Source organism: Nyctibius grandis, chromosome 1 (genome assembly GCF_013368605.1).
Source record: "Nyctibius grandis isolate bNycGra1 chromosome 1, bNycGra1.pri, whole genome shotgun sequence".
Classification (NCBI taxonomy): Eukaryota; Metazoa; Chordata; class Aves; order Nyctibiiformes; family Nyctibiidae; genus Nyctibius; species Nyctibius grandis.
In genome coordinates this window covers 36,384,551-36,403,344 of record NC_090658.1, presented here as the reverse complement: position 1 = coordinate 36,403,344, position 18,794 = coordinate 36,384,551, and the positions used below count along the sequence as shown (strand labels likewise).

Below are 18,794 nucleotides of genomic sequence, written 5' to 3'. Positions count from 1 at the left end.
TATGGCAATTCTGCATGAGTGCAAATGGTGAATTTTCAGATTTCTAAGAATGTAAGGTGATAAATTTGGAGGGTTGCAGGAGTTTTAAGTGATCTTAAAGCATCTTAGAGTTTTACAGATGTTCAGTTTGAACTTAGGCACACAACTTGTTTTGGATCTGGGCCTAAGTGTCCTTTGGGTATAGGTGTCAAATTAAGCCTTGTGTCAGTATCAAAGTGTTATGCTTCTGTAGAGCAAACAATTTCCAAAAAATAAATGGAAATTTATGATAAGATTTAATGAAAGTGTAGAGTGCCTGCTTAAGGATTTATATTTCATGAAGTATTTTTTTTACAATAATAAGAATGTTTCAGTGGTAAAGAGTGTGTGCATATATATGTATGTATGATATTGGATGAAAAAAATCGTGAATCAAGTAAATTATTAGTAAATTATCAGTTAAGTGGTGTCCATGGTAGTGTCTCAGCAGGCAAAGTTAGTCCCACATTAGTCCCATGTCAATTTGACCTGTTCTGATTCTTCACTAAATTGGTATTACCCTTTTTATTGTAGATGTTTTGGAAGCAAACAGACTTCCTTTTGCTTTTATGGTTTTACGCTTTATAAACTTAATTTAAGATTGACCTCTTTTTATAACAATACCTAATCAGATTGCATTTAATGTGATCTTCTGCAAAACCCACTTCAGCAAAGTATTTAAGCATATACTTCACTCTTGTTAGCAGGCACTTTTCTTGTCTCTTCAGTCAACTACTTAAGGATGTACTTAAGTTTACATGTGGCTTGTTTCCATGGACTCAAATAGGGCTTTGTCGCTTTGTAAAGATGTACTTGCATATTTTGGGTAGTAGCCACTGCTCAGTCAGGGCTTCTGTCTTGTTGCAAAGTCAAGTGCCTTGGCCGGAGACAGCTCCCATGTCTGTAAGTTTACGGGTTATTCAGTATTACTGAAAAATGAAAGAAGAAATTTTGGAACAAATCTCCACTTTTGAGGGCTTCTACAGAAGACAACTTTTAAGACAAAGTGCATTTCTGTGTTACATGGGGAATGTTACGATTTTTCAGGCTTCTTGCTAACAGTTAATAATTACAAACAGGTTGTCTTAAGTGAGTAAAGGGTAAGTAATGTAGGACTCCATCCAGCTCCCACATGGATCACTAGCCATCACTGTATAAGCTCCTCACTCTACTGCGACCTGCTTACGTTGCTGCTCTTTGTAGAAGGAAGAAAACAGCTGCTACTAAGCTGCTATTTCCTGTTCAGTATGGGAGTAGGAGGATGAGGAGGGAGGGAGAGATTAAAATCTCTGACCTCACTCCACCACTGCACTTTCTAGAGCAGCTGAGTCACCCTGGAAGGGAAAATGCGTTGCAGCACTGGAAAAGGCCTGGCATAGCTTACGGGCTGGTCTCCATCTACAACTGGAAGAGCTCTTCTCTTCCTCTGTTTTCCTCCGCCAGGCTGTACTGCAGGGTACCATTCCTACCCACAAAAAGTTAGAGAGACTCTCTTGGTTTTAGTGTTAATTGAATCAGGTCTGTAATGGCAAACACATATAAGTTAGGACATAATCAGTGCAATTATGAATCTGAATCTGCCAACATGAGCATTACGAGTTTCACTGACATTTTTGGGGACCAGGAATGGTCTAATGCATTGCACTTTTGAAAATCTCACGTTATATTTCAAATGTTTTTAATATTAACATTGTGAAAAGATTGGAACTGTCTTGAAAGTAAATGTGTAGCTGCCACTTTTTTGGTGAGAGATATGAAATTTTCAAATTTTAATTTGTGTTAAAATGGATGTAGTCAATGTAAAGATGGAAAAGTATGTGTTCAAAACTGTAAGAACATTGTTGCTGTATTTTGATCCATACTATTTTTGTGTTTAACCATTTTATCACTTTAAGCAATCTCTAAGGAGAATCTTAATGTTCTAATAAAGCAATTATTTTAAATAATTCTCAGCAATTTGAAATAAAACTCACTCCAAAAGCTGCTACTCAAGATCATCACTTAAATTTTTCCAAAGAACAGGAAAAGCTTTAGAACTAATAAAAAGAATTCTTTTTTTTTTTTTTTTTTTTCACCCTTACAGTTACCAATTTTAAAATAAACTGTGGGGATAAATGTGCAATTCAGGCATTATATGTGAAGTGAAGCTAATTGGAAACATTATCTCACTCAGTGTTTTGTCCTAGTTGACATTTTACATATGATAAAGATGGAAAGTGGTGTTCGATTTTTTTATTTTTTTCTTCTTTTTTTCTTTCCCCTCACTGAACATTTAGAACAAAAGATCTGACCAAATGTAAGGTATCTCTGTTGTAGCATTCAAATCCTGAAAACTCTCTTGTCTCATAAAAGGCACTTGTGTGATCATAGTGCCAAAAGGTGAGTCCTATATGTTTAATAAAGTACTGGGCTTTGCCAAGAGGTTAGCTTTTAGTGCATGACCATACAAAGAAGTTACTGCTTTCATTTATGATGTTATAACAGTTTAAGAATCAATAAACAGTTTTCTGTAGTCTCAAAGGCAACCTTAAGTGGAGGAAAGAAACAATAAATAGAAATAAGAATCTAGTTAACTGAACACTTTCTATTTTGGCAAAATTGAATTCAGTCTGTATTTTGCAGTGTTGCTATGCCCTTGACAGTCTACACTGATCAGCCAATAAATCACAAAGTCTTCTAAAATTCAGCAGTTTTGTTAGGTAAATCACAAATGTGCCTCTTTCTAGTTTTTGCCTTGTTTTAAAAGTTCATTTGCTTCTATTTCCTATGTATTTCAAATATTTTTTAATTCATTGTGGCAGGAGAAATGGTACCCAACAATTTTGCTTAACACTGAAGTAATTCTGCTTTCTAAAGCTGCTTTCAGTTTTAAAACCATTGACTTTCCATCATGAATCTTGAATTTTATCTTTTCCCAGCGTGATATTTGTAGCTGATTTGGGAAAGTAATTCTTTGAATATTTGAGAACAACTAGGATGAAAGATAATGTCCTGATTTCAAAGATTTCTCTTTTGGAAAAAAAAAAAATTTGACTGGATAACTGAAGACTTAAGTGGTATACATGTGGGAAGAGATGGAATTAAGGTTACCTGTACAACCTTTAATTTTAATTTCTTGACCTTTTATGCTTAACCATACATCATAAAAACTGAAATGATATTTTTTTATAGTTACATAATAATTTGGTTTTCAGACTCTGTAAATAAGCATATAAATCAGCAGTATTTAACGGATGTAATTTTTTTCTTCAGCTTACCATGGATACGGTCCTATGATGGAATGCCCACAAGGCTACAAAAGGATCAACGCTACATTTTGTCAAGGTACGATAGCGCCCACAATTAATTGTGTTTATTTTGAGTACCAGTTTTCTGTGACAGATCTTTGATATTTATGACTTAGGTGAATGGATCCAGTCCATTTATTTGTATTTGGGAAAAAACATTGAGGCTACTTTTAACTCTTTCCAGATATTGGCAACTCCAGAGTGGTGTTTGTTTTTTTTTTTGTTCCAGGGCAAAAAACTTTTAAAACTTTTATGTATACTCTTGGTTTTTTTGATGATGTATAAAGATGACTTCATAAGGATTCATTTACTTTGTTTTTCAGTAGAAATATACTGTTCTGTCAGTTCTTTTGCTGAACAGTGAACCTGCAGACTTACTCAGTTAAGTCAGATGAAACTAGCAATAGAGAATAATTTCTATAATCGTGAAAGTATAGAGTAATCAGAGAACAATTCTTCTGGACTTAAGAGGTTAGACACAACAGTACTCAGAACAGCCAGATAATGTCACTGGCAAGTGGAAATGAAAAACCATGCGTACCTGACTGCCATGTAAAGCAGTGACCCACGTACTTCAAGAATGTGCATAGTGCAGGTGAGGATACTGCATAAGTTGTGTTACTCCAAGGTTATGCCCTATATCTCCTGGCTGTAAGCACAGAGGTTATCTAAACGCAGAGGCTTGTGGAATCTGCATGATCATGCAGCTCCACAGAAAGGCTTGGGGCATTTAGAGTCTCCTGGCTTACGGCATGTCTATCTGATGAAGCTGGACAGATGACCACAGACATATGCTCATTATTTCTGTGTATCTTGGGGTATGGAACAGAGGTGCCAGATGAGGATGTAGGCAACAGCTTAATTGCTTGTCCGACTTGTTTGGCGCAGCTCAAGTAAACAAGAGAAAGGAGCACTGAGAAGATGTGAGCAATCCTGCAGTGGTGCTCTGGAGAGAGATTTGGAAAGGAAGGGAAGAATGAGTTCAAGTGAGGCTGATGTTGAGCTGTGGTCAGGTTTGTTAGTCATTGTTGTCACTGCAAGGGTAAAAGAGGTCCCAACAAATAGTAGTAGTGGTGGAGAGAAGGAGAAAATGAAAGAGTAACTGGCATTAAAGGATATATGTAGGCACTTTGGAGATAAAGTTAATTTTATTTAACTGAAAACTTCCTGTTAGCACATCGATGAAGGAACGTGCAGCAGCTAGCCACATAAAGAAATTATTTTACCAACAAAAAATACCATTTGTAGAGCACTAAACACAAACATCCCACTGCTTCCACTGCTGAGGGACATGTGAGCTGCTGTCTGAAAGTACAGGCATTTGGGCCTATCTGCTGATCAGTTCTCTACCTTGTGGTTTACCAGCTTGCAGGGTAGGGGCATTTGGAGGATTGTGAGAGAAAATTGGGTTGGGTCAAAATAATAACAAAGTGGAGAAGAGCTGCAAATCTCAAGAGCTTCTTCCTTGATCTGCAGTGAAAGACTGTAGAGTCTTCTTAATAAATAAAAGGGATGGGAACATGTTGATGGCAACTTACTGATGAGGACTGCAGAGTGAAAAGGTGAAGGAGGTGAATGTAAGGCAAAGATGGGCCACCTTTTCATGCCTCAAATTAAACACATAGTTGGTGCATATATTTTAGCAAAATGTTTCCAACCATTTCGAAAGAGATTGTCTCATTCTGTATATTACTTACAAGGTTTTTCAGTCTGCAAAAGAGAGTATTTCTAATGTTGAGCACAGAAAGTGTCTGGAAGATGCCATGATGCATTAGTACTATCATGCATCCCTCTGCACATGGTCCAGGAGAGACAGGAGCTTTTGGTATCTCCAGTAGTTGTACGCAAACTCCACTGCATACACAGTGGTTTCCTAGACAGCAGCAACCTACTCGCATTTAAAGGCGAGTAGGGCATTTGGTTTATTTCAAGGGGTTGTACCTAGGTGTTAGCAAACCTTGTTTCATGGAAACTAAGATCCTTAATCAGAGGCTACAGACAGTTATAAAATGGTCTGGTACTTGTGAAGGTTACCAGAAGTAGACCAGGAAGTTGTTTCACTGAGCAGTGACAGGCTGAGAGAGAGGGAGAACATATGCGTCTGGGTAGCAGTGTAAGAGGGAGCCAAGTCCTGCCATGATGGTGTGCAGAAATAGATCTGTACCTGGTAGGCTAGTCATTGTTTGTAGTACTGGGTTTTGATAGTTTTTCCCCTGACACAGTTTTGTATGACATAACTAATACTGCAAGACATATGAGACTTTAAATAGTTTGTTTTATTGCTGCTATCATTATCCCAGAAGAGAGAGAGCTGTAGACTCTAAATATAACTTGTAGTTGATACATAGAAACTTATAACCTAGAGTTTAATCAGATAATGGGAGTCAGATTATCCCACCAGAAAGCAGAGTGTTGATGAATTGAGGATGGGGACGATCTCTTAACTTTCTGGAGAGGACAGAGGTGGTGACTTCTGCAGGTTCCCCTTATTGCCTTATTGAGGCTCGGGTGGCTTCTCTGTCATTTACTTACCAACACACTCCAAAAAAAGGAGGTACAAATAAGGAAGGAACCGGGAGAAGGAATACCCATGAAACAAAGCCAGGGTGAAGTTTAGTCCTATTGAAGTAAGTAACAAGATTACCATTTTCTTTCAGAGGGTCAGGATTTTGACCTCTGTTTGAACGGTCATCAGGAAAGCTAGCTTTATACATGAAAGTTGATTACAGGGTGCATTTCAGTCCTGAAATGGTCATTAGCATGCGCTTCTCAATGGATCAGGCAAAAGTGTCCTGTTTGTGTTTATCTGGAGCAGACATGCTTTTCTAGAAGAGAGGGGGACAGGGCTGATGCTTTTCTAGAAGAGAGGGGGACAGGGCTGATGAAGAAACAGCTATCCATATCACAAACACGGAGCAAGGCAACAGCAATAACTGTGAAAACGGTTTAAGCTGCTGGCGGGGGAGTATTCATATTCTTGTAATATTCCTTACAATTAAATTGGAAAGGAGTGGCACAGCACGTCTGTACACAAGTATACGTTTTAATTAGATTATTCTTTGCTGAAAGGGCGTGCATGCTGTGGCCATGCTCAGAAAGGGCCAGCATTGCCAGACCAAATAGTAATGGGGATATATTTCTGAATCTCTGCCTGCAGCTAAAAGAGATTGCTGTTTTCACCTAGATGTCGTCCAGCTTTCCCTGCCTTTGAAAACTCAGGCCTAAAAGCCTAATTAATCTTTTGTTCTACATTGTTTTTGCAGTCAAAAGCCTCCTTAGTTTACAAAGCCTATGTAGTATTAGTGTGATTAATAACCAGATCCTGATTTTTTTTCCTTTCAAGTGAGCGAACTAATGTAATGAAACGTTCTCCTCTCTGATGTGTATGTAGGATAACAAAGAACCATCTGTGGGTATGCTAATTCAAACAGTTTAGTGTAATTGGTATCAAGAAAGCTTTTCCCCCCCTCAGTAATTATCTTTTCAGTGGGTTGATTTATTACATGTACACACATGGATACCCTAAGGCTGTCATTAAAGCCAAAATACAGCTTATCAGAGTTGCAACTTCTTTGTCAGAATCCACAGGCAATGCTATTTTCTGGTTCCCTGTTTAGAATTATACTCACTGTTTCCTTCTTCTGCTAATGGTTTTCTTGGAAAACTGAAATAGAATGAAAAAAACAGCTAGTGAAAAGGCTGGATTCATTTTTCAGGAAACGAGCATGTTGCCAATGGAGCACTTTAAAAATCTTATCTTGAAGAACTGGAAAAATACCTGAACACTTGTTGTTTTTCAATGAAGTAAAAAGTTGCACATGAAATTTCTTGAAAAGTCCCCATATGCTTAAAATTAACTGTATATGAGCTTGCAGAAACTAGTACTTGTATGTTGATGGATCAAATTCTGTAATCATGTGCTCTGGGACTTCAAGATTTTCCCCTTGGCTTCATCACGATTTAAAATAAATTTGAAGGTATATTCTGCCCTCCTACATTTGTCCCTAAAATACAGTAATAAATGTTTTCTCTGCATGTTGTATATATATTTTATTACTTTTAAGTAATAAAAGATCTTCGCTTCATAAGAAATGCTGTTTAATGTTACTTAGCTACTAAGTTAACAGCCTTCTTTCAAAGAAGTTTTTATGATGATCATACTGAGAAATAACTATATCTCCAGAAACTGGGCTGGGTTGCTGTTTGGACATTGATTATGTGTCTGAAAAGTGTGGCTCTGCAAACTTGCATTCCAGTAAATTCCATGCAGAAGTACAAAATGAGTTGGATTGATTTCTCCTGCTGCTACTCTGTTAGCTCACAGAAATCAGTGGGTCATTTCTTAGAATAAGCAACTGTGTTTTCTGTAATTTTTGAAAATACATATTCCAATAGTTTCATTAGCAACCAAACCTTGTTGTTTGTTTCTTTTACCCCTTGTTGTTCTCACTAATGAGGTTATTATTGAAACAATCAACTATAATGGAGGCATTAAAATCTGGATGTTTTTCTTAGAACCGAGGATACTAATAGTGGTTAACAATATAGCTATAGCAGAAACAGTTGGAACAGTATTTTCAGTGGTGTTGGTAGGTACAGTTGTGATTGATTGATTTTCGTAAAGAGAATAAAAAATGATGCCTACATATTGAGCCAATTTGGAGGTCATTCAGTCAGATAGCACTCCCCGTGAAGCCTAGCATACACCCACCAGAATGAGTCAAATTTTCACAAATGAGACATAAATTATATATTCCAGTCTTAATTTGCAACATGAGATATTGTGCACATTAAAGCATTTACTTCAGGAAAACATTTGTTGAGGCAGATATTACTAAATAACATTTAATGACTGACCACTAGGTCATTTCTAATTAAGACGTTGCCCAGTACTTTGACAAATTCTAATTAGTAGGTAATTGATCTAGAAGGCTTGCTTTGCTTTAATGCAGCGAAGTGTCTTAAGTGTGTGTGGTTCTTATTGAAAGGCAAGTTGCTCGCTTTGCATCAAAAGGAGATAAACATTTTCCGTTCAGTTTTATTACTTATTTAAACAAAGCCAGTCAGTTTTTGAAAAGCATAGAAATCTGTTTTCAGAGCTAAGTGCAGAAGGCCACCTACAGAAATTTACCTTTCCATGGTGCTTAGGCCTGAAATCACCTGTGGGCTGCTGATGTTGAGATTGCTTGTGTCCTCTGGCACCAGGCATTTGGGGCAGAGGGGATGAGAAGGGCTGCAGTACTTTCTAGCCACAAGTTTATTCTGATTGTTTCAGTGCAGCTACCAGGGCTGTAGTGGTCTGACTAGGCTTTCTGCTTCTACAAGTTCCATTTCTTGGTCCAGTTTTCGTAAGAACCTTCTGGATATCATGACTGCCCTAGCTGGAGGCTGTTGCGTATTCAGTTTTTATGCCTGTCATCTTTATGCCATGTGTTGTCTTAAAAATTGTGTGGTTATAAGTTGTTTTCTTCTGTTTATGCATATAATGTGACTTTGAAACTCTGAATTTTTCATTGTCATAATCAAAAATCACTTACCAAATGTGTAAAGTAGAGAACACATTGTATAAAATGAGATCTATTGTTTCAAAAGAGGGATTATTATTTTAATACTAAATCGCTTCTTAGTATTCTCCAGCCTTGTTTATGAAAATGTTAAAAGTCTTTTAGCTACTTCAACATAATATAGTAAAAAAAACAAACCCTGATCCGATTTTGATGGTTGACACTATCACTTCAAAGTTACTAGTGCTCCTGAAAAGAAACTTGACTGCATACTTTACAGGAATGGTAGAAATTATTTCTTTCAAAAAACAAATTAAAGATTATTTTTGTTTACATTTGCATTGTTAAGAATTCTTGTAGTGACCTCTGACTTTTTTGAACTCATAGACTGTTTTTCTCAAGCAAAAATATTTTCTTTAAAAGGAATAGATAGATTTCAATAACATACTGTCAGAAGATTGCAGCTTTGACTAGAAGACTTTAATAAACATGTACATTCAGTTCTGGAATTTTGTTTTTAAGTTAAATGTTTAAACGTGGTTAAATGCTCCAAGCTGTGATGATTTTGATGAGCATAAATTCAATGCGTTAAGCGTGGAGATGAAAGAATGAATTTCATTTTATATGAATGTTTCAAATTCTGGGATGTCTGTGACCAAATATGGGCCTCACTCGCTATCTGAAAAGGGTAGAGAGTGGACTTGCTCCATGTGTCCAAATGAGCTACAAGGCTGAAGGCAGAGAAGACAGCTTTACACCACTTTAGTGCTTCCCGTGATTCTGCGTTAGGCCAACTGGGCCTGGGTGGTCTGAAGAGCTGTTATAATGGTTAACACAGCCAAAACACAGTGAACTTCTCTTCCTAAATACTCTTCCAGCTGGAGGCTGCCAAAGGGAAACACTACAGAGCTGATATTCCAACCGTCAGCTTTTGTAGGTTAGTCTATAGCAGAACAGCTCTCTGCTGATCAACTAGTCCTTCTGTACCACTTCACTTTGCTATAGCGGGCATCAAGCTCTTCAGGTTGTGTTTACCTGTTAATGTGTAGAAGACCAGTAGGCTGGGAAGCACTTTCGTATTTGCTTGCTGAGGCATCTAGTAAAGTTATTTCAGTAAATGGGCAAATTAAAGGAGGTTACAGTAGCTTTATGATGCACCCAGTAAGTCACTCAGCATGTTTTACAGTAACCAAGCAAAGCATATTCTTTCAGCAGTAAGTGAGAGGTACAGATCTCGTTATAAGCAGGCACAGGAATTTTTCCTAGGATTGGATGTTTACACTTGACATGGTTTGTTATCCTTGGAGAAAGGATACCCAGTCTATGTTATGGTGTCATTAATCCTGGAATAAAGCTGGAATGATTCACTTCCTGAATGTGATTGAATTAGGCATGCCATTGCTCAGGGAAAGGTAGGAGAACAGTACATGTAGGTTTGCAGCAGAGAGCCAAAGTAGTGTGGAACAGCAGCTAATGCAGCCCCAAAGACTGTTTTAATCTACTTTAAAAGCTATTGTAGAATTGGAGAATGCAAGCAGAGGATTGGAAGATAATACCTTCTGCAACATGTCCTCCACTCCAGCACAGAGTTCTTCCATGCATCATCGTACAATGAAGAGAGAAAGAGATTCTAGTGCATTGTGCCCTTCTGTACAGAAATACCTATACATTACCCAGAGGGAAACCTTCCATGAGGTGTATAAATACTTTATCACTTAAATTTAAGTACCTTAGAACAGAATTTGATCCCATATCTAACTTTTCTCCTTCTAGAGTTTTGATTCATATATTTCTTTTTCAGTGATCACAATTCCCCAGTGTGCAATGCATGTAAGAGAGGAAAACAAGTAAATCAATACTTGAGTAAAAGAGCCCAGCCCTTATAATACAGATTGAGATGTTGAAAAGCCACTGAGGTTTTGAGTCTTCAAGCAAGGAAGAACTGTGCTTGTGCTTTCTTGTTTAAATGAATACCGTCTTATGTTGTTCACATCTTCCTCCTTCACTTCTGTTTGATTTTGAAGGGTTGGTTTTTTTTTTTTAAGTCATAAAGATTACTTTGTTTGTAGTCACACTCTTCACATGAACAGACAAGCATTCAGTTGGGAAATGGTTTTTTTATCTTGTTTTTTTTCCCAGGAAATTCAGTGGCAGTGAGTCATTAACACATTACATTTTCTGAGAGTAGGTTGACCTGAGACCCAGTAGACCTATAAAAATCCGTGGGAAGGTGTCAAGCACTAACTGTTGTTTTTAAGTTCTCTTTCGTGGGGAAGACTGTGGGATAGATTAGCAGCGGTTTGGTTACAGCGTCTGGGTTGTTTGAATCTGGGAGCACTATGGTGGCTCTGGAAGAGAGTGTGGTGGCTGACCTCACCATATATCAATCTCTGTGCTTAGAAGAGGACATAGGAGGGGCTGAGACACAGCAGTCTCATCTGTACAGTACTGCAACACCACTGTCAAGACCCTGGTTATGGCAAAGCTTCTGTGCCTTTGGATGAACTTGTATGAGTGGAGTCACCAAGAGGGCCTCTGGGATGGCATGTGGCTTCCACTGCCATCTCAACAGATCCAAAGTAAAAGTAAAGCTTTCATTTCTTGTCAGACTTTCACAAGGACAGACTACCAAATCTAGGAGCACAGTGTGTCAAGGACCAGTTCCATGTATAATACTAAAGAGTAACAGCAAAGGGTCAGGCTGTCAGTCAGTGCAGAATGACAACACTTCTTTCACGCCAGTGAGGTTACACCAGTTTATTACCATTGAGAAGGGTCAAGTCATTGACATTATCAAGCACCAACTATTACAAAATCAATGCCTTATAAATCATAAATAACAGCACCCACTGTGAGAGTTTGCTGTGGAGCCGTGCAAGGTGCTGTGTGGAAAATCTCCTTGCTTAAGCTTTTTTTTTTCCCCTATCACTAATGCAGAGGCTTTTTACCAGTGGAACTTCATTACTGTGTTTTCCTTGGAAACTGAAAATTAATATTTAGTTGGTCTTTAGAAAGCTTTATTTACATATGTATGGTTTTATAGTACTGCTACATAGCCCCTTAAAATATTTCCTCTGTGTAGAGGAAGGTGTTTGATCAAAGCACTCTACAAGCATGTCATCAGTTCGTACTTCTGCACAACAAAAGGTTATTCAGACAACTTTAAAGTAGCTTTTTCTCTATTTTTTACAAAAAAATCAATTCTCATTGCTATATTAATTTAAAACTGGAATCTTTATGTCCATATACAAGAAATAGAGGGCTAAAAAGAAAAAAAAAAAAAAGTCTGTTGATCTTGAATCAGATTTCTTTTCCAGCTGCCTGAACAAGTTGATCCCAGTGAAATTTGCACAGCTAGTCAGGCTGGCAGGTGGTAGGAAACATTTTGGGTAGGTGGCCTTTTACCACAGTCTGAAATAAAGTAGATAGTAAATCTGGAAGGGTTTGTTATGTTGTTTGGTTTTTTTTTTTACCCAAAGTTGTTAAATAAACACTATTCCTACGTGTATGTATGTTTCTTTTGAAAATTTGAAGGGTTTTTTTTATCAACCTGGGGCTTGTTTCTGTTGAATCCCTAGATAGGCTTGTGTAATTCTGCATAGAGCATCAGCTCAGTAATTCTATGAGCTCATTGAAAAGACATGACTTGGAAAAGTGACATTAAAAATACATTATAATTAAGTTATGCTGAGGCATCAGAACATGCACAATAAAGTTAACTTCAAAAATTGGACAAATTTAGCAAGAGAAATATCTGTATCAGGAACTCTAGAAGGAACATTCATTGGTATTTACGTACGTGTAAGGTGTTACTTAAATGTAGCAGTGCCCACATTAAATAGCAATAACAGAGTACATGTGAATAGGGTGTTATGTTTTTAAATATTAGATGTACAAGAACAGTTCATCTGGGAAGAGATTTAATAGAGACAGTAATGACAGCATCTGTGAATGTTTCCTGCAGAATAGTTCAGTCATTTGGAAAGAAAAATGACTGTGTATTGATGAATTATAGGAAGACCCCATCTACCTGCAAATTAACTACTTCAGTAAATAATGTCATGAAACCTTTACAAACAGGATTCTCCCAGCATCACCAAATGCATCCAATACGTTCCTATGCCAGTTTTTCTCAGCAGTGACATGAACTAAAGTTCAGATCTCTAAAAATGTGCATAATTTCTATTTAGATTATATTTAAATTCAGTCTACTTTAAAATTCACAATTAGAGTTTATCTGTATAAAGACTTAAATATAAGCTATGTTAAAAAAAATTTTCGTTATAAAATACGAATTGCACAGTTTTGCTACTAAATATTCAAGATCACTCAGGTAGTTGAAGTCTGTAACCTGTAACTAGAATTTGTTCAAGCGCAAAGCCAGTTTTTGTACCCCCTTCTGCAGAACAAAATTTTTTTTTCTTCATTTCACGGTAAATATATATATATATGCATTTCAGTTCAGTAGCTAAGTTATTCAAGGTTGTAAAACTGCTTGAGAATTATAACAACAGACACCATTTTTTCCTTCTACAACATGCAGATATAGTTCTACAAACTTAAAAGATATGTTTCATTTGAATAGTACAGATAATAGTGTTGTGAATAAAGTTATTCAAATTCAAGTTAGAAAGCAGGTTTCATAAATTTTTTTTTTCTCTTATCTATCTGTGTCTTTGTGGGATTTTACTTTTTGTGTTTTGCATGCCTATATACTTTCAGTATTCAAATAATAAATTTATCTATATAGAGATTTTTAACATTCCTTGAAATGAAGCTTGATGCAAACAATGAGTAAAATTATCATCTAATAAATGAAAAATGCATCATTAATAATTTTAAACTTTGAAAGTATGAATGCAGTTATATTAAGCCATGTAATTACTTACCTTGCTGAAATACATGCAGAGTGGTAGAGCTATCCTCCTAGACAGGAAGGAAAAGTGCCAGGTTTTCCATAATGATGATATATAAGCAAATAGCAATGTATTTTAATGGTTAACAAACAAGAAACTTGGTCTTTCCTTGAAAATAAGAACTATAAAATCAAAGTCAAATTAATATTATTTAAAATAAGTTGACTTTTTCACTGGTTTGAAATTTAAATGCTGTCTTCACTAGACAAAGCAATTCTGCTTGTTCTACATGTATATATATTCCAGAAAAAATGACAGAAAAAGCAGTATGTTATGTAAGTCCCCTGGAAAATATCTTCCATTTTTTTCCCAGTAGTATAGGTTAATTTTCCTGAAAATAAAAATATATACTTAGAATTTGTAAAGGGAGAAAGTTGTTTAAAAATGTCTGGCTATTACGATGTAGAAAGTGAGCGATTATTTTCACTATATGTACCAATGTCAACACCAATGAGTAACTAATATTAAATGATAAAAAGCAAAAGTCAGATCAGAATAAAAGAACACAGTCCTTGTTAAAAATATGTATCTTAATTTTTAATTTTTGATATTATCTTTCTTCCATCTCTTAATTTCTCCTGTTTTTTCTCTTCCTCAAAAATTATATGTCCTTTTTTTTGCACGTATGTGTGTATATAATTTTTGTATTTGTGTGTAATTGTGTTGAGGATTTTAATTTTTAAATGAACCCGGATACAGAGATTTCTCCTGTATTCAGAGTAAAGCATACTGTCTCTTCCTCTGACTTGTTTCCGATGACAGTCAGTGCTTCATCAAAGCAAGTAGAATTGTTCCACGGTTTAGCATTTGAGGACCAATCTGACAACCCAAATTGCCAACAGGTAGAAAATTCAATAGCAGTTCATGAGTGTTCCAGTATTTGCTTTGTATTAGCTTCCAGGTATTTCATAGCCTTCTCTTCCGTTATGCTCCTCGTCGTGCCTGATGTTTGGAAGTGGAGGGTTAGCAATAGGTCCTTTCCTCCCGACAGCTTTACAACAGCATCAGTATGTTTCTATTCAGGGATGTTTCAATAAAGTCTTTGGTTTGCTGTCTGTTAAGATTTAAGTTCATTCCTTGCAATAGTCACAAAAGGTAATGGTATTGAAACGATGATCTTCCTTTTCAGATCAGTTGGCATTCTTTAGATGCCTTCAATCATATTTTGAGATTTCAGGGTAAAAGAAAGAACCTAGTCAGGCTAATCAACTGAAGAAACTGTCTAAAAATTTTTCATCGAGTGCATCAGAACAACTCTAGCTTACTAAACATTCTGTACTAGTGCAATCCTTAAATAAGATACTCCTGTGCTTATATGGGGCATCTTCCTGCTCAAAGATTGGATGGGTCAAAAGGTCGACTGCTGTAGGAGAATATTTCGGCAGGTTTTTGTGTTCTTTTCTTATACCATTCTCCTTTTTAAATAGTCCACTTCCTCTGAGGTCAGAAAGTCATGTAGTCTGGGAATTTCACTTGAAAATTCCTCAGAGGCAGAGCTGATCCTTTGTAATTCATGTGGTTTCCAACATTTCATTCAAAGTTCTAGGATATAAATTACCACTCTGCCATATGTGGCTAAGTGCGCATAGAGGCGAAGTTGATCCAGGTGGTGTCAAGATACTAGACTAGGTATAGCATTGGAAGAGCTGAGGGATAAGCTCATCACTGAATATTTGGAAAAACTCACAGCTGACATGACAACTGCTAGAGTCTGCTCTACTGTGAGCTTAAGTTGTGTGCTCCTGTGTAGTGGGAGAGGTAGCCAAACTTGTGGAGAAAAATTAAGAAGGTAGGAACATGAAAGATTCTTTCTGTAGGTTTCCAAAAGCAAACTCCAGCACATCTGTTATATTTTACATATTCAACTTCTTACCCTCATTGATTGTGTTGAATCAGGCAGCAACATACAATGAGGTCAAATAAAATGGTGAAGGTTTTATAAAAACTAAGAGGAAAGGTAATAAATATTATATATTTTAGATAAAATGATCACTAATACCTGATTTCCAAGGAGCTAGCTGGAATATCTGACTTCCACTTGAAGCTTGTTTACCCAGCAAGGCAGGCATTTTTTCCTAGCTTAGGGGTAAGGAGGGAAAGTCTTACGTAGAAATAATGCATGTGAACATTTTAAAGTAGGTCTGTTTCAATGTGCTGTCTCTGTTTTTCTGAAAGAGGAGATGCGACAATTTATGACAGAAACAATTATAGATTAGGGGGGGTTTTTTTAATTTTTTTTATTATTATTTTAAGGTTTTGATTATCAATGCAAGCTACATTTTTTACTTTCTCGTGAAATAAAATCCTAGTTTGGCTGACTTTGTTACAGATGGTATCCAGATGATGATTGTCGGACAGGTCCTATTCTAAGAGTAAGTGAATTATAGATACAGCCCCAAGTGTGATAAAGGCCTGAGGCCCAATGCTTGGGGCATGGGAGAATAAATCAGTGAGACCCTGAAAGGGACACTGATGCAGGTAACCTCGTAACAGAAAACTTTGTCAAAACAGTTGTTAATTATTACAAAGTTGTCTTCCCACGGATGAAATCCTTTTTGCCCCATATCACGTGCTCTGTGCTTCCTGAAGCCTATTCTTGCTATTAAGATGGTAAGCTCTTTAGGCTAGAGAAGGTATTTTTGTGTTGTGCTTCTTCCAGCACAACGAACCTTCAGGCACTAGCAGATACTAATAAAAACTGTATTAGATGTGTCAAGCAGTGTTCCATCCTGTATAAAACATACTACATTTCTTAAAACTTGTCTCTGTGAATGTTCTTGTGAGTTGCATTTGACTGAGCAAGCAATCATCTAGTCAGGAAAAGAGGGGTTGATAAGCCAGTCAAAGTGTATTTGTTTTTTAATTCAGAGTACTTGAGAATGATGTATAAATGTAATTGTTCTTCTGTTATGTTCTCAGCAGTGTTTTAAAAGGTTATAAATCAAATGTTGTCAGTGTGGGAAAAAGTGTTGATTGGAGTGTTAACTTGTGACAAACAGTTCTCCTGCACATATTTTAAAAAAGATTACTTCTGAGGAAAGAATATTAATACATATTTTGGTATCTGATTATTTTCAATTTTCCCACAGATATCAATGAGTGTCAGTTACAGGGAGTATGCCCTAATGGTGAGTGCTTGAATACCATGGGCAGCTACAGATGTACCTGCAAAATGGGGTTTGTGCCAGATCCTACCCTCTCAAGATGCATACGTAAGTAATAGTGCTAATCAAAGTACCGAAATAGATACTTAGTTGCACTTTAGATGAGGATTTATTTGACTGGCCCCAACTCATCTAAGCTGTCCCCATCTTTTTTGCTATCCCTGCCTCCTCTTCTCAGCTTATTCACTTTATTTAGTCAATCTCAGTGTTCATGCCTCTTTTCTGTCTCTTTGTCCTGGAAGCCTTGGTCTCCACCAGTGGCTGTCCAGGATCCTTGCCATCTTGTCCTGGTTTTCTTGTCACAAAACCTTCAAGGCCACATCCAACCTCCTCATACACACTCAGTCTCTCTCACCAGCCTGGAGTTCTACTTCCCACAATTTTTTTCCCCCCTCTCTGCTACTTCCCCAGGCAAAATCATCTTTGCATCCTGCCCTGCTCTCTTCCACCTCTGCAGCTTTGACCTGGGTAGTTTCCATTGAGCCCAGGATGATCTTTGGCATATTTTCCTTCTGATTAAGAAGGATTAAAAATTAAGAAGGAATTAGGAGAAAGAAAAAATTTGTGAACAGCATGAATGCAAATATTTTCCTCTGTTAATCAGCTTTTATTTAGTTTGAAATCAACTACCTCTGCAAGAAGAAAAGAAGGCATAGAGAACAACTAAATTTCTCACTTTAAGTTTTTTGGGAAGAATATTTACAAGTGAAAAATATCTCATTTCCTAAGATCCTTATCTGAGTTATCTTTAGATTTATAAAATATAATCTAGACCCATAGGTGAATTCTTTCATTTTTTCAGCATAATTATCTTATGCTACTAATTAATGACACTCAATTACCGGGAATGTTTTTCAGCATTTTGAAGAATTTCTTATCACTTTTCAGTTTAACACCAGAAAAAAGCAGTTGGTTTTCATTTTTGCTTTTACATGTGATGTTGAAAATCGGATAGTCTTTGTATTTTTTTAGTTAAGTGAACATACTACCTAGAACTGTTAACTGTATGTTAATATGGATGCATAAATTAGAAAGCTGGATGGATCTCAGCTTCCTGTTACCTTGTACTAGTCATAGCTTATGGCCTTTGGCTCTTCCACATTAAAACTAAGTGTAACAAAATGTAAATATATAGTTGTCTCTTTTATTAAAAAAAGTGTCATGTATGATACTTAATCCCTTTGGAGTCTTATTTATGTAGCCTACTTACAGCTGAATGTTCCAGTGGCTATGTGGCTTCACACAACTGTGTATTGCCAGTAACTGACCTTAGTCTTCAGCAGTTGGACTTGTGTACAAATGAGAGCGCTGATTCTGACTCTTTATTGTGGCAGCCTGGCAACGGCTGGTTTGGAAATTTTTTTTTTTTTTAAATACTTTTTATCCTTGGTCCAGGATGAGTTGGAATTCATGAGTGTTTGATGTGAAATAAGAATTTTCTTTTATGTTGTGATTATGGCTTGAGATAGGTGCTTAAAATAAAACTTGTGCAGATGGTAATATTAATCCACTTAACTGGTGTTGGAAATCTAGTGGTGTTTCTGTGTTGCTTTTCATGTGAACAGTACCATCCTCTCTTCCACTTTCATTGCAGCTGATAATCCTATAGTTGCTGAAGAGAAAGGACCGTGCTACCGGTTTGTTAGTGCAGGAAAGCAATGCATGCATCCTCTTTCTGTTCAGCTCAGCAAGCAGCTTTGCTGTTGCAGTGTTGGCAAAGCCTGGGGCCCGCACTGTGAGAAGTGTCCGCTTCCAGGAACAGGTAAGAACTGTCTGTTAAAAATGCAAGCTCTTGCCCCTACCCTGTGTTTGTTGTGCATGCTTTAAAAAAATAAAAATCCAAGAATTGATTTTACACAAAAAGTGTCCATCAATAAGTTATGATAGTTCTCTATGTGATAGTAG

General features: G+C 36.8%; 1 protein-coding gene across 6 annotated transcripts in view; it reads left to right on the top strand.

Moving 5' to 3' along the window:
* The window catches only part of LTBP1 (latent transforming growth factor beta binding protein 1), a 156,746-nt gene that overhangs the window by 61,579 nt on the left and 76,373 nt on the right, over positions 1–18,794 (top strand). For all 6 annotated transcript variants that reach the window (XM_068414396.1, XM_068414406.1, XM_068414387.1 and 3 more), the window contains 3 exons: positions 3,271–3,342; positions 16,815–16,937; positions 18,484–18,651. In XM_068414396.1, coding sequence (XP_068270497.1) covers positions 3,271–3,342; positions 16,815–16,937; positions 18,484–18,651 — 363 coding nt within the window. The remainder of the gene's footprint in view (positions 1–3,270; positions 3,343–16,814; positions 16,938–18,483; positions 18,652–18,794) is intronic.